Source organism: Chelonia mydas, chromosome 2 (genome assembly GCF_015237465.2).
Source record: "Chelonia mydas isolate rCheMyd1 chromosome 2, rCheMyd1.pri.v2, whole genome shotgun sequence".
NCBI lineage: Eukaryota > Metazoa > Chordata > Testudines > Cheloniidae > Chelonia > Chelonia mydas.
Window position 1 is genome coordinate 192,287,816 of NC_057850.1, and position 14,135 is coordinate 192,301,950.

General features: G+C 40.4%; 1 protein-coding gene across 1 annotated transcript in view; it reads right to left on the bottom strand.

The window, feature by feature from the left end:
• The window catches only part of RARB (retinoic acid receptor beta), a 501,245-nt gene that overhangs the window by 91,642 nt on the left and 395,468 nt on the right, over positions 1 to 14,135 (bottom strand). The window contains 1 exon segment of the mRNA XM_043540918.1: positions 8,507 to 8,655. Within this exon segment, the coding sequence (XP_043396853.1) occupies positions 8,507 to 8,655 (149 nt within the window).

Genomic DNA, 14,135 nt, shown 5'->3' on the forward strand with positions numbered 1-14,135 from the left:
TAAAAATCGTGTTAAAAGAAGTCTTTGAAGGAAAAGTATAACAGATTGAACCACAGTTCACTTCCTTCTGACATCACATGTTAGTATGTCTTCATAGCTCTGTACAGACTATGCTTGTATACAAACATATTATTTACTTTTTTCCCCTCTCTCTTGAAGTTGTTGCAAATTATGCATACTTTACTGATCTGGGGTGAGCTTCAGTTTTCTCATTCATCTGTAAACAAACATGCCATATTTGTTCATTTGTTTTCTGAAGGTTTTATTTTGTTTGTTTTCCCAATAATAGTTTTGACAATTATATATTACATGGCTTGAGAGAAGATAATGGGAAAGATTCTCATTCACCCTTAAAAAGAAAAGGACTACTTGTGGCACCTTAGAGCCGAACAAATTTATTCGAGCACAAGCTTTCGTGAGCTACAGCTCATTTCATCGGATGCATGCAGTGGAAAATACAGTGGGGAGATTTTATATTTACAGAGAACATGGAACAATGGGTGTTACCATACACACTGTAACTAGAGTGATCAGGTAAGGTGAGCTATAACCAGCAGGAGAAAAAAAAACCTTTTGTAGTGATAATCAAGGTGAGCCATTTCCAGCAGTTGACAAGAACGTGTGAGGAACAGTGTGTGTGTCGGGGGCGGGGGGGGGGGGGGAGAAGGAATAAACATGGGGAAATAGTTTTACTTTGTGTAATGACACATCCACTCCCAGTCTTTATTCAAGCCTAAGTTAATGCTGTCCAGTTTTCAAATTAATTCCAATTCAGCAGTCTCTCGTTGGAGTCTGTTTTTGAAGTTTTTCTGTTGAAGAATTGCCACTTTTAGGTCTGTAATCGAGTGACCAGAGAGACTGAAGTGTACTCCGATTGGTTTTTGAATGTTATAATTCCTGACGTCAGATTTGTGTCCCTTTATTCTTTGACGTAGAGACTGTCCAGTTTGACCAATGTACATGGCAGAGGGGCATTGCTGGCACATGATGGCATATATCACATTGGTAGATGTGCAGGTGAACGAGCCTCTGATAGTGTGGCTGATGTGATTAGGCCCTGTGATGGTGTCCCCTGAATAGATATGAGGACACAGTTGACAACGAGCATTGTTGCAAGGATAGGTTCCTGGGTTAGTGTTTTTCTTGTGTGGTTGCTGGTGAGTATTTGCTTCAGGTTGGGGGCCTGTCTGTAAGCAAGGACTGGCCTGTCTCCCAAGATCTGTGAGAGTGATGGGTCGTCCTTCAGGATAGATTGTAGATCCTTGATGATGCGTTGGAGAGGTTTTAGTTGGGGGCTGACGGTGATGGCTAGTGGAGTTCTGTTATTTTCTTTGTTGGGCCTGTACTGTAGTAGGTGACTTCTGGGTACTCTTCTGGCTCTGTCAATCTGTTTCTTCACTTCAGCAGGTGGGTATCGTAGTTGTAAGAATGCTTGATAGAGATCTTGTATGTGTTTGTCTCTGTCTGAGGGGTTGGAGCAAATGCGATTGTATCGTAGAGCTTGGCTGTAGACAATGGATCGTGTGGTGTGGTCTGGGTGAAAGCTGGAGGCATGTAGGTAAGTATAGCGGTCAGTAGGTTTCCGGTATAGGGTGGTGTTTATGTGACCATCGCTTATTAGCACCGTAGTGTCCAGGAAGAGGATCTCTTGTGTGGACTGGTCCAGGCTGAGGTTGATGTTGGGATGGAAATAGTTGAAATCATGGTGGAATTCCTCAAGAGCTTCTTTTCCATGGGTCCAGATGATGAAAATGTCATCAATGTAGCGCCAGTAGAGTAGAGGCATTAGGGGACGAGAGCTGAGGAAGCGTTGTTCTAAGTCAGCCATAAAAATGTTGGCATACTGTGGGGCCATGGGGGTACCCATAGCAGTGCCACTGATTTGAAGGTATACATTGTCCCCAAATGTTAAATAGTTATGGGTGAGGACAAAGTCACAAAGTTCAGCCACCAGGTTTGCTGTGACATTATCAGGGATACTGTTCCTGACGGCTTGTAGTCCACCTTTGTGTGGAATGTTGGTGTAGAGGGCTTCTACATCCATAGTGGCTAGGATGGTGTTTTCAGGAAGATCACCGATGGATTGTAGTTTCCTCAGGAAGTCAGTGATGTCTCGAAGATAGCTGGGAGTGCTAGTAGTGTAGGGCCTGAGAAGGGAGTCTACATACCACACAACACACACTAACCCAGGAACCTATCCTTGCAACAAAGCCCGTTGCCAACTGTGCCCACATATCTATTCAGGGGACACTATCATAGGGCCTAATCACATCAGCCACACTATCAGAGGCTCGTTCACCTGCACATCTACCAATGTGATATGTGCCATCATGTGCCAGCAATGCCCCTCTGCCATGTACATTTACATACAGACTGTCCGGTTTGGCCAAAGAATAAATGGACACAAATCAGACGTCAAGAATTATAACATTCAAAAACCAGTCGGAGAACACTTCAATCTCTCTGGTCACTTGATTACAGACCTAAAAGTGGCAATTTTTCAACAGAAAAGCTTCAAAAACAGACTCCAACGAGAGACTGCTGAATTGGAATTAATTTGAAAACTGGACAGCATTAACTTAGGCTTGAATAAAGACTGGGAGTGGATGTGTCATTACACAAAGTAAAACTATTTCCCCATGTTTATTTCCCCCTCTCCCCCCACTGTTCCTCACACGTTCTTGTCAACTGCTGGAAATGGCCCACCTTGATTATCACTACAAAAGGTTTTTTTTCTCTCCTGCTGGTAATAGCTCACCTTACCTGATCACTCTAGTTACAGTGTGTATGGTAACACCCATTGTTTCATGTTCTCTGTAAATATAAAATCTCCCCACTGTATTTTCCACTGCATGCATCCAATGAAGTGAGCTGTAGCTCACGAAAGCTTATGCTCAAATAAATTTGTTGGTCTCTAAGGTGCCATAAGTACTCCTTTTCTTTTTGTAGATACAGACTAACATGGCTGCTACTCTGAAACCTGTCATTCACCCTTGTATACCAACCTTGCAGTGTAAAAGGGCCCTTAAAGTAGGTCCGAATGTCATTGCATTACAGCTGGAGGCAGACATGTGGAGGATTGGTGTCATCACATACATCCACCACTTTAAGGCTCCACTCCACTCCCAGAACTAACTAAAGGAGCCTTAGTGTAAATCAGAATCTGGCTCAATTTGATTTAAAAGACTAAGAGAATAGTTACCTATTTTTAAAAAAGGCATTTGTCATGAAGGGCATTGCCCTGCAAAGGGAATGCTGTGTTAGCCTCAGTGTCCACAGTGACACGTCCATGGAGAACATAATGAATATGTAGGCAACTCCAGGAGGGTTATGAAATGCTAGTTTAGGAAGAAGTTACAGGACTGTGGATCCGGAGACTCAGACTGTGCTACAAGCTTTGGGGCAGACTATTCACGTGAGCAGAACTGTGCACCCATGAGCATATGTATTAGGATATTTTTCTGTTCAGGTTTTCTACTCAGCTGGACCTCCTCATGAATCAACAACCTGGAACAAAGCAAGAACTGTTTAATTTTCTCCATATTTCTTTTTTTTCTTTTTCCCCTGGTCCCATGGGTATTTCTTATCTTGTCTTTGTAAGATTTGGTCCTCTGAAATTGCAGTCTTGCTTCACTGTACATATTCATGCCTCTTTTCTACAGTCTGAAAGTCTGACCTCTTTGCAATAAAACTACTTATTCGGATGTACGGAGGAAGCAAAACAAGTGGGCGTAATATTTCCACAGCCAAAGTTCAGTGGAATTTATTGACGTAGCTACTTTTTTAATTTGCTGATCCCCATAATGTATGAAGTTTTATATACAAATACTAACATGGGGAAGATACTCTTCTTCTGAGATAAGAGCTGACTTGGGGAATACTCTGTGAAACAGATTTATTTACATTTTGTTCATGAACATGAACAATAGACAGACACTTTGATGGTAAAAAAAAATTTGCCAGCATGTAGTACAAAAATACTACTCTCCTTTATACACTTTGCAGTCTACTCTCCCTCCTCCCCGCCCCCGCCCCATCCAAATTGCTCTCAGCAGCTTTTGCTACCCACCAAGTTTGTGCCAGAAATCCATGCAGTGTATTGGCAGCAAAGGAATGTCGCCTTTTAAATGCTTAGAACAAGGGACAAGGCTCTAACAGACAGCAGAATCTGCCAGAGCACCAGTTTCTCCTCTTCATCCACACAATGCTGACATTGTTTGGGAAAGCAGCTCACTACACTCAATCCCCCTTTTCTGCAGATCTCGCTACAATGAAGAGTGAAGTCAGTACCAAAGAGTGGAGCTTTCAGTAAGAGCCTTACAACCACTTGCCCCAGCTGGGTGGATCAGAGTTGCTCATTTTGCAAAGAATTTCTTAGCAACACTCTGAGACTAGTGCAATTTTCCTTTAATAATATCCTGTAATTTGAAGGTCATGAAATACATCAGTAAGTTCCAAAGGATATGTCTGAAATACTGTGCAGTTTACATAATTGAGAACTTAAACGTGAGAACATGAACACTGCACAATGTGGTTCTGTGTATGTGTTATTTTATATAGAAAAAAATTAGTTAGCTCTGAAATTTCCCTTACAAACACTTTTGCTTTTCAGTTCATTTGTGAGAATCTAATATAAGAAGGGATAGACAAGACATAATGCAGACTTCATAGTTGTGGCTCTTGCAGTGGACTACCCAGAAATAAAACAAAATGCCACGATTTTGGGTGCCAAACCTGTAACATCTAAAAGAGGCCTGCTTTTCAGAAAATGCTGAATGCCCACATTCTGAAAATCACCCCCCCCTTATGATGTCTCAAGTAGAGAACTCAAAAAAATCTAGGCATTCCGAATCACTTCTCAATTAGGAAAATCTTGGGCAAATACTGGCCATATTAGTGCATTTGGGTTAGGAAAAAAAAGCGAGGGGAAGTTGTTATTATTTAAAATCATTTATACAGCAACATATGTTTACATGATATTTTATGAGCAGAGATTATGACTCACTCCATGTCTGGACGAGCTTAAAATATACAGACCAACCATTCAGGTGAGGGAGGGTGTGGGAATTAGGGATGAAAAGGAAGAAAAAGGATTGCTTGAAAAGGCTGCGTAAAGAAGGGATGAAGAGAGAAAGCTTGACAGAGGAGGATAGCAAATTATTTCCCATCTTAGAAGACAGCATGATGAAAGTTGAATCTGAAATAGAGAGTGGGGGCTGGGAGGGAGAGAAATGGAAGAGGGAGCAAGAGGGCAAGTTAATCAAGATGAAAGATGACCGGTGCATTTACAAGGGTTTTGGCAAGGAAGACAAGGAGGGTTGAAGGTGGATTCTGGTGAAGAAATGACAGCACTTAGTGAGAATCAATATGGTAAAGAGTCAAATGTGACATCATGGTAGCAAGCCTGGGAAATAGAAAAGATAGTGGAGTTGTTTGTGGAGATCAAAAAGGAACAGGGATGAAGAGTTCAGTTTTCAAGAGACTGAGTCTGAGCTGGCAGTTAGACAAGAAAGAGGACATGTCAGAGGCATTTAAATAAGGACAGAAGGGGAAGAAGGGTCAATTTGGGAATCATTCATGGGAAGGCAGTAACTGAAACCATGGGAGGACATAAGATTATCTAGAGATGAGGGAGAGGAGAGCACCAAGACTGGACCTTTGGGTGATAACGGACGGGAGAGGTAGAGACATGAGGAGCTATTTACATGGACACTGAACAAGCAGTCAGCAAGATATGAGGATACAGTCATGGAAGCCAAGACAGAGAAAATGGCAAAGGAACATAAGAACGGCCACACTGGGTCAGACCAAAGTCCATCTAGCCCAGTATCCTGTCTTCTGACAGTGGCCGATGCCAGGTGCCCCAGAGGGAATGAACAGAACAGGTAATCATCAAGTGATCCATCCCCTGTCGCCCATTCCCAGCTTCTGGCAAACAGAGGCTAGGGACACCATCCCTGCCCATTCTGGCTAACATCCATTGATGGACCTATCCTCCATGAACTTATCTAGCTCTTTTTTTGAACGGTGTTATAGTCTTGGCCTTCACAACATCCTCTGGCAAGGAATTCCACAGGTTGACTGCGTTGTGTGAAAAATACTTCCTTTTGTTTGTTTTAAAGTACAGCGATCAATAGGAGAGGGCTGGGCAGTACAGGACATATGTTTCTGGGGGCGTGAAATCTGGGACTGGGAGTGTGTTGTGGACACTCTGTGGTAATCTTTAAGGCTGGTAAGAGCCAAGATGTGGCTGCAGCACACAAAGAGACATAGCTGGGAGTGACTAATATGCTAGAGGCTGCATCCGCAAAACCTTGTAAAAGAAAACAAAGAGAGATACTGCAGGTTACAGGGCAGAAGTGACACAGCCATTCATTGGTCTGGATTGTACCCTGGTATGTCATAAGTACACTTGAACATATTTTTCAAAAATAATGAAGTCTTCGAAACATGCGACCTCTCTCTTGCATTCTGCAATTACATTCTTGCTGAAAAGGGGGTGGGATACCATCATTTTTGTGTGCCCGTCTCAAGAAGAGCAAATTCGCGATTAAGTGAAGTGAGATTTACAAGTTTCTATTGTACTTTTTCAAACAGAAAGGGAAATTTCAGCAGCATGGCAACAACCACAGCACTACAATATCTGAGAACACGGCCAGGGAATACAAGCAAAAATTCAACACTGGAAGGAGAATTTAAAACACAGATGATCTTATATGCTAACTTTCAAATACCTATTTATGGTATATTTATGGAGCAAAAATATCAGGCTGAGATCCTGTAACCTCTTTCCCGAAGAAGTCAGAGCATCACTGAATTCAAAATCACAATAATTCAAACCAACTGGGGTGGGGAGAGAGGGTCCTTATGGGTGCAGCAGACCCCCTGCATGCAAGAAGCTGCAGAACTGGGGCCTAAATGTGTGGTTGACTAATAACAAAATCGTAACAAATTCCAATATTTCATATGAATACACCAAAATATAGATTTTATTCATTTCTTTTAATAAATGCAGATGTTTTAAATGGAAGGTTAAAATATTTTATCATTTTTATAGTGTGTTACCTCCAGATACCATAATTAGTGTGTGTTAGTAGAGAAGAGAATGATCACAAGGTGTGTTATCCTATACTAATATCATTCCTTGTCCTGCACTCAGGTCTTCCCACTGCATTTGTGGGACAATCATGCTGCAAGACTGAGACTGTTCTGTGCAACAAACATCAACAAACCTTTTGTACAGTAGCACCCACCACTGTCCGTGCCTGCACGCTGTTGCTCTTGCCACACTGGCTGCTCATATCTGGCAGGACTTGACTAGACTGCCTAAAAAACATCACTAAACTTAGCTCTGTATGTGTGTACGAGCACATGTACATGCACTTGTGTAGGAAATGAAAGCACACTCGTGTGGACTACAGAACCAGATTTCAAAATACAATAATGTTGAGAGTACTTCGGCTCTATAACCATTCTCACACACCAAAACAGGTATTGCACAGTAGGTACCGATCACTAATAAAACCAAAACCCATATAACTCCTACGTAGGCACCTTTTCTTCATAATTTCCCCCATGTATTTTCATATGTCCCTCTAACATTGCTAGAAAAAAATGTGGCTATCAGATGATCATGTTGCACAATACCCTCCTCTAACTGTTCTATGTATTCTCTCTCAAACACACACCGGGTTCAGCTCACATAACCTCTCGGATGCACGTTCAGTCTCTGCAAGTATATACTCTAGTACTCCAATTCCCAGATGCCATGGATTCACCACAAACTGTGTATGTAAAAATATTCATGGCGATTCAACTAAAATACTGACAATCACAATGTTGAAAAGTAGCTGGCAAACACATCCTTATTTCTACTTTGTAGTCTGTCAAAGTTAGTTTTACAGCTGCCATTCTGCTTTGTCTGTGTTCCGTAACCAAACCCCATATCTGACCACTGATACATTTTTGGAAAGTTTGGAAGCATATTCATATTTTAACTTCATGCTGGCCCTTAACTGTGTAAAGGGTTGAGCCAACACCAAAGATCTCAATTCTGCTGAACTCTGGGAAGGTTCAGATCCATATTTGACCTTCACATCTCTAAACTTACTATAGGCAGTATACTACATAAAAGTATAACAGAGAGGACGAACTAATGACAACAAATAAACATGTGAACCCCACCTTCCAGTGCAATACTTAATTTACCGGTGAACACAACGCATTAAGAGAAGGAGCCATCATGTGTTTTTACATCATTCTGCAAAGCACCACATCTAAAAAGATGTACTTCCAATTACATCCTCATGTCAGCCAATCATATACTGCTGTAAGGGTGGAGAGGACAGGTTACTCCAGGAATGACAACCACTTGTCTGGCCTTACTCAGTAAGTCAGAGTTAATTCAAGCAGGCAAACTATCCAGTTTGAAACTAATCTGCTTAGCCCATCTCTAAAAGAAACGTAGGGCTTTCTAACAAAATACCAGTGGGGTTTTGGTACTCACCTTGCATCCCTCACAGGCACTGACGCCATAATGATATCCAGATGACTTGTCTTGACAGACAAAACAGGGCTTGTAAACACGAGGGGGAGGAAGCGGTGAAGGTGGGCTTGGGACAAGTTCTTCAGAACTGGTGCTCTGAGTTTCGATAGCTACAAAAGAGAAAAGAAAAGAAAAGAAAAGAAAAAACACCATTTTAGTGCATTACCTTTGACTTTTATATACTCTATTATTTATCCCTTTACAGCTACTATAATTGTGTATCACAAGCATATGTTTGGCTTTCTTCACAAAATTTAAGAAGAGATGCCATCAGATCCACATCCTGTCTCCCTAAACAAAGATGTATTTTTTTAAATGAATAGGATGCATAAATTCAGACCCTTCCATAATCTTGCCATCCCATATTCCAAAAGGCACATGGCATCAGATCCACATGCTGGGCCAAATTCCACGCTAAGATACCCCCAACACAAATCCTTTAGACTAGACTAGGAAATTAATTTGGGCATCAGAGGACAGAATTTAGATCATATTCTACATTCTGCCCTTGGAATTAAACATGAGCTATGGGTGCACACATCTGAGCACAGAATTTGGTCTTTGATGCAAAATGACTTGTGAAATATCTATCCATTCAACATCTATCTTTTAGCTAAACATGCTATGAAGTCTCTCACCTACTTCCACAACAGAGATAGCATTTTCAGGATGCAAGTTTGTCATGGAAGGATATAGAAAGTCATCAATGTGCGTTAAGAGACTGATGATTTAAGCATAGGACTGGGAGCACAGCAAGTTCTAATCTTACAGTTTCTACTATCTGTACAACTGACATAATGCAGTAACACTTATTTATCTGCCTTATGGGATATTAATGTTTGTAAACCACTTTGTAAAGGGGCCATTTAAGTATTATGACATCTTGTCACTTTACTGTCTTAATATTTCTGGATGGACATTTATTTTGAATCTGTTGAGGCATTAGTTTACTCCTTCCTGTGAAACAACATGAAGGCTCTGTGAAGCAGGATAAAAGATGTGAATTTGATCTTTTCAAAGCATCTGCATTAGTTTTCTCTGATACACCATCATCATCATTCATATTTACTGTAGATGTGCAATACGTTTCCTTGTTTCAGTAAGGTGTTCTGCGGCTTCTCGGACAAACACCTCTAATTTTTCAACAGATACATAGAAATGATGTAACCTATGAACTTGTATCCATCCAGAAACATTAGATATTATCCACAGAGCTAACTCTCAAGAGTCTTAAAAGTGAACACTAAAGAATATTAGTCAACAGAACTTTTTGGACAAGATTTACTGTCCAAGATGGTTTCCACATTTTTAAAACGTTACATTTGTATTACATCTGGATTCATTCCCAACCTGCATTCTTCAGAATTCACTGACACCTTAGCAAAACCTGTTACAAGCAACATGCTACAGGTTCCAACTCTACAGAGCAAAGTTTAAGTTTTTTCTTAATAAAAAAAAGAGGGAGACAAAATCCACTATATTCTTTCTTTTAATAGTCATTTTTAGCATTTAAGATAGACACAGAGCACTCTGTTATTGATTTGTGCACAGTCATCCTGCTTAAATCAATAATCTATTAGTCCTTTTAAATTAAAGTTAGATTTATCAAATGCCCTTGAGAGGTCTCAAACATTCTGTTCCTTATTTCATGCTAGTACATGCGTCTTAGTGGCTCCCAATCAGTATCTGGAATGATAAAAATTTAGCTCTAAAATGCTGCAATCTCAGCAGACAACGTGTTCTATATTAGCTCATTCAGCTATCTCACTCAGTGTAAAAACCAGATTTTAGACATCCCATGGGGAACAAGGGTTGTGTTATTTGGTAAAACAGCAGCACTCTTGCCATCCTTATATGATTTTAGTTTGGAGAAAGCAGTCTTTTAGGAATAATTCTGATCTGCTTCTACTTTTTTGATGGTTTTATTCCAAACAAGAAGCAGCATCCAATGGTGGTGTTCAAATTGCTAACCATATGCGCAACAAAGCTCTGTCAGACTCTGGCCAAGCCACAGGAACTTGTGTTACTTAGACGAGATGAGACACCTGCTCTGTTCATAAATGCACAAAGCAGAGTCAGCAACTGAAGATGCTGAGGAGGCTACTATAGAATTGCCAAGGTAGACAATTTGAAAATGGATACAACAATCAAAGAACAACAAGAACAAGAAATAAACCTCCCAAACCAGCTCAGCTATATCTGCTATTAAACTTGGCTTAGCCCATACACTGGAAACACGTATCACAAGAACAAACGCCCAGTGAGTTTTATTTGTCACAAGAAAACAATTACAGGGCTTGTTTATTTTTGGTTATAGACAAGAATTGTAGTTTCACAGAGGGCCTGGGTTCAGATCACATGGGCTCTATTTCTGTCTGTTACTGACTTACTGTGGATCCTTGGACTTAGGTAAACTGAGGCAAGGAGGCTATCTGTAAAATGGTATGCTGGCAACTCCCAGGAATGGTGTCAGAGACTTAATCGATTCATGTTCGTAAACCACTTTTCAGTCACTGGATGAAAGATAAGGATGTTGCACCTGATGAAGTGAGCTGTAGCTCACGAAAGCTTATGCTCAAATAAATTTGTTATTCTCTAAGGTGCCACAAGTCCTCCTTTTCTTTTTGTGGATACAGACTAACACGGCTGCTACTCTGAAACCCGTCTGGATGAAAGATGTTATGTATAGGAACAAAGTACTATTATTATTACTTCACATACGTTGCTTGGGCACGAGCAGGAGGGAAAAAGGCATTCTGTATGTAGGTGTGTGTGTGTTACAGACAGGAAGGTAGAGTCCCAGCTAATGCAATTTTAAAGTAATCCTACAATTTCCCCAAAGTGGGGGAAAACAAAACAAAACTTGATTTTTAATGTCTTGCTGTTAGCAGAGGATGTGACACTTGGGAATCTCAACTCACCTGAGAAAATACAGCATAAAAGAACTTACAAAACACACAAGTTCCACTTAAGCATCCAGGGATTCTCATACAAAAGGTTACTTCATGATTCCTAACATGTTTGAAATTTTTTCTAAAGGTTAGATAAAGTAGCAGATAAGATCCTTAAGAGAGTGTATAAGAGCTAATTTACTGCTAGCTAAACCATGTTGACAGATAGAGGTATTTTATTTTGTGGCTGATTAAAAGCAGACAAGCATTATGAAGCCCCTTTCATTTTACTAGAAACTTAGATTATTAAGACTGTATTTTAATGCACACTTTGGACAGCTGAGTCTTAAAAGAATAAGAAGTTGTAAAGCAAATGGCATTTCCTGGATAGCCCCAAGGGAACTTCGAACACTGGGTTCTGAGTCCCTGGTGGGAAGGAGCAATTTCAGCTAATTAGGGGTGAATAGAAAAGTGTTGCATTTGGTCAAAACATTCTGTTAACCCTCATTTTTGTTGGCACCAAGAAGAGTCAGTCTGTATTTCTTTTTTTCTTTTTTCTTTTTGTGTGAATTCACTGCTGGAGTGCAAGGCACACAGCTCACATACATTAGGCAGAAAGTCAAAGGAAACGCCAAAGTTCAGCTAAAGTACAAGTAATTAGAAACAGATTCTCTGCCTCTTGTATGTGTGCATTTCATTGTAGACGTTATTTATAAGCCTCCAAACATTTGCAAAAATAACTATATACCGTAGATCATTTAATTTTTATGTCTAGTCTGGAAAAAGAGTCTGCCTTTAATCATCTTCCAGTAAAAATCTAGACAGTGGAAAAGTGGGTTTCATTTGTTTCCATACAAATTTATTTCTTTCATATGCCGTTCAAAACTATATCATCAAATTAAATTCAAAATATCACTGACTCCTGCCCCCCTCCCAATTTTGTTTAATAATAAAGTGCTTTGAATCTGTCATACTTAAACAAATAGTTTGCACTGTTATGAGGTGGGAGGGGGGGGTTAAGAAAAAAATCTGGTTTGGAAGACAAAAAAAAGAGTGAGAGAAAAAGAAAACATTATCACGGAGACTTGCCAGCCTTGACTTAGTAACCTGGCCATGACCCGAGAGGGAGTATGTGTTTGACCCGGTCACACGGGATTCTGGCTGAGTACTGTTGCTGGGCTATGAATCCCTGCTATTCTTACCATATAGACAACAGGTGCCGACCATGGACAATGGGATGAAAACAAAGGGAGATACCATAGGTAAAGACTTTGATTTTGTTTGCTTTTTTTAAACAAAGATGTTTTGTTAGAAAAAAAAAACTCTTGCAGATCTGTTCCCCTCTCAGTCCCTGAAGCTGTCTGCTTGACCATTACAGTGAATGAGGATTTTAAATACACAGCAAATCACGCGTATTCCATTTACACAGCACCATAATTAACTCAAACCAGGCAAACATGCTCGGTTTAAAAAGAAAAAAAAAACCAGGTTGTGATCCATCAGCTTAAATTTTTGTTCATAAACTGGGGCACCAGTACTATCACCATCCTCATTTCTTCTGTATATTTTATGCATGAACACAATGCACTGGGGTTGAAATAAAAGCTACCAGGATTGGCCCGTATGGAGACAATACATCTAAATGTTTAGATGTCTCGAAGTACTTTTATTTATTTATTTTTTACTTTCCAGGTCCTCCTTTTTCCCCTCCCCCTTCTAATGAGCTCACGTCTTGTCAGCTGCACACATCTGTCTTTAATCTAGAACGTTACATTACTTATTTCATTTTAACTCATGGTCATAATTTTTCGAGCACTGATTTTATTCATGACATAGTACAGCTCTACAAGACAGCTTAGGTCTCAAAAAAGGGGAGGGGGAATTCAGAATCAACTAATCACCGTATATTGTAACTACATGACCTGGGCTGAAGGCCAAAAAACAAAAAAAAAATAGTCCTCAGGCTGACTTTTATTATGGGAAGAGGCCTTGCATTTTCATAAGGGACACCAGAAGATTAAATATCTACATTAAACTTTTATAATGTGGTTTTCTACTTCAGAGAGCCAAAGTTATCCTTTTCTGTTTGTTGAAAAGCTAAACATGATTCTTTAGATCAGTGTTTCTCAACCAGGGGTCCAGGGCCCCCAAGGGGGCCCTGAGCAGGTTTCAGGGGGGTCCGTCAAAATAAACCAGAGAGCGGGGCTGGCGTTAGATTCACTGGAGCCCACAGCAGGAAGCTGAAGCTCACGTCCAAACCCTGCCACCCCGGGTTAAAGCCGAAGCCTGAGCAACTTAGCTTCATGGGGCCACCTGCAGTGTTGGGACCCAGGCCATTCCCCTGCTTGCTAATCAACTGGATATGCAGAAAACCAGTAATTGTGGCACAGGTGGGCCGTGGAATTTTTATAGCATGTTGGGGGAGGCCTCAGAAAGAAAAAGGTTGAGAACCCCTGCATTAGATCATTATTATATACCATGTCAAATTCCTACAGCATGTTTCAAATAATATATCTGTCAAAATCACTTAACGTAACAACATCACTGAACACTTAATAATAAGCCCAACTCACAGCCATCAAATTGAAAATAAGGAACCAGGTCTAGCAATTCTTATTAGTCTAAGGGGGACAAGATTAGACCCAAAAAGCAGCACACTTGGAGAAGAAAAATGCTATTGTGAATGAGGAACAAAACTG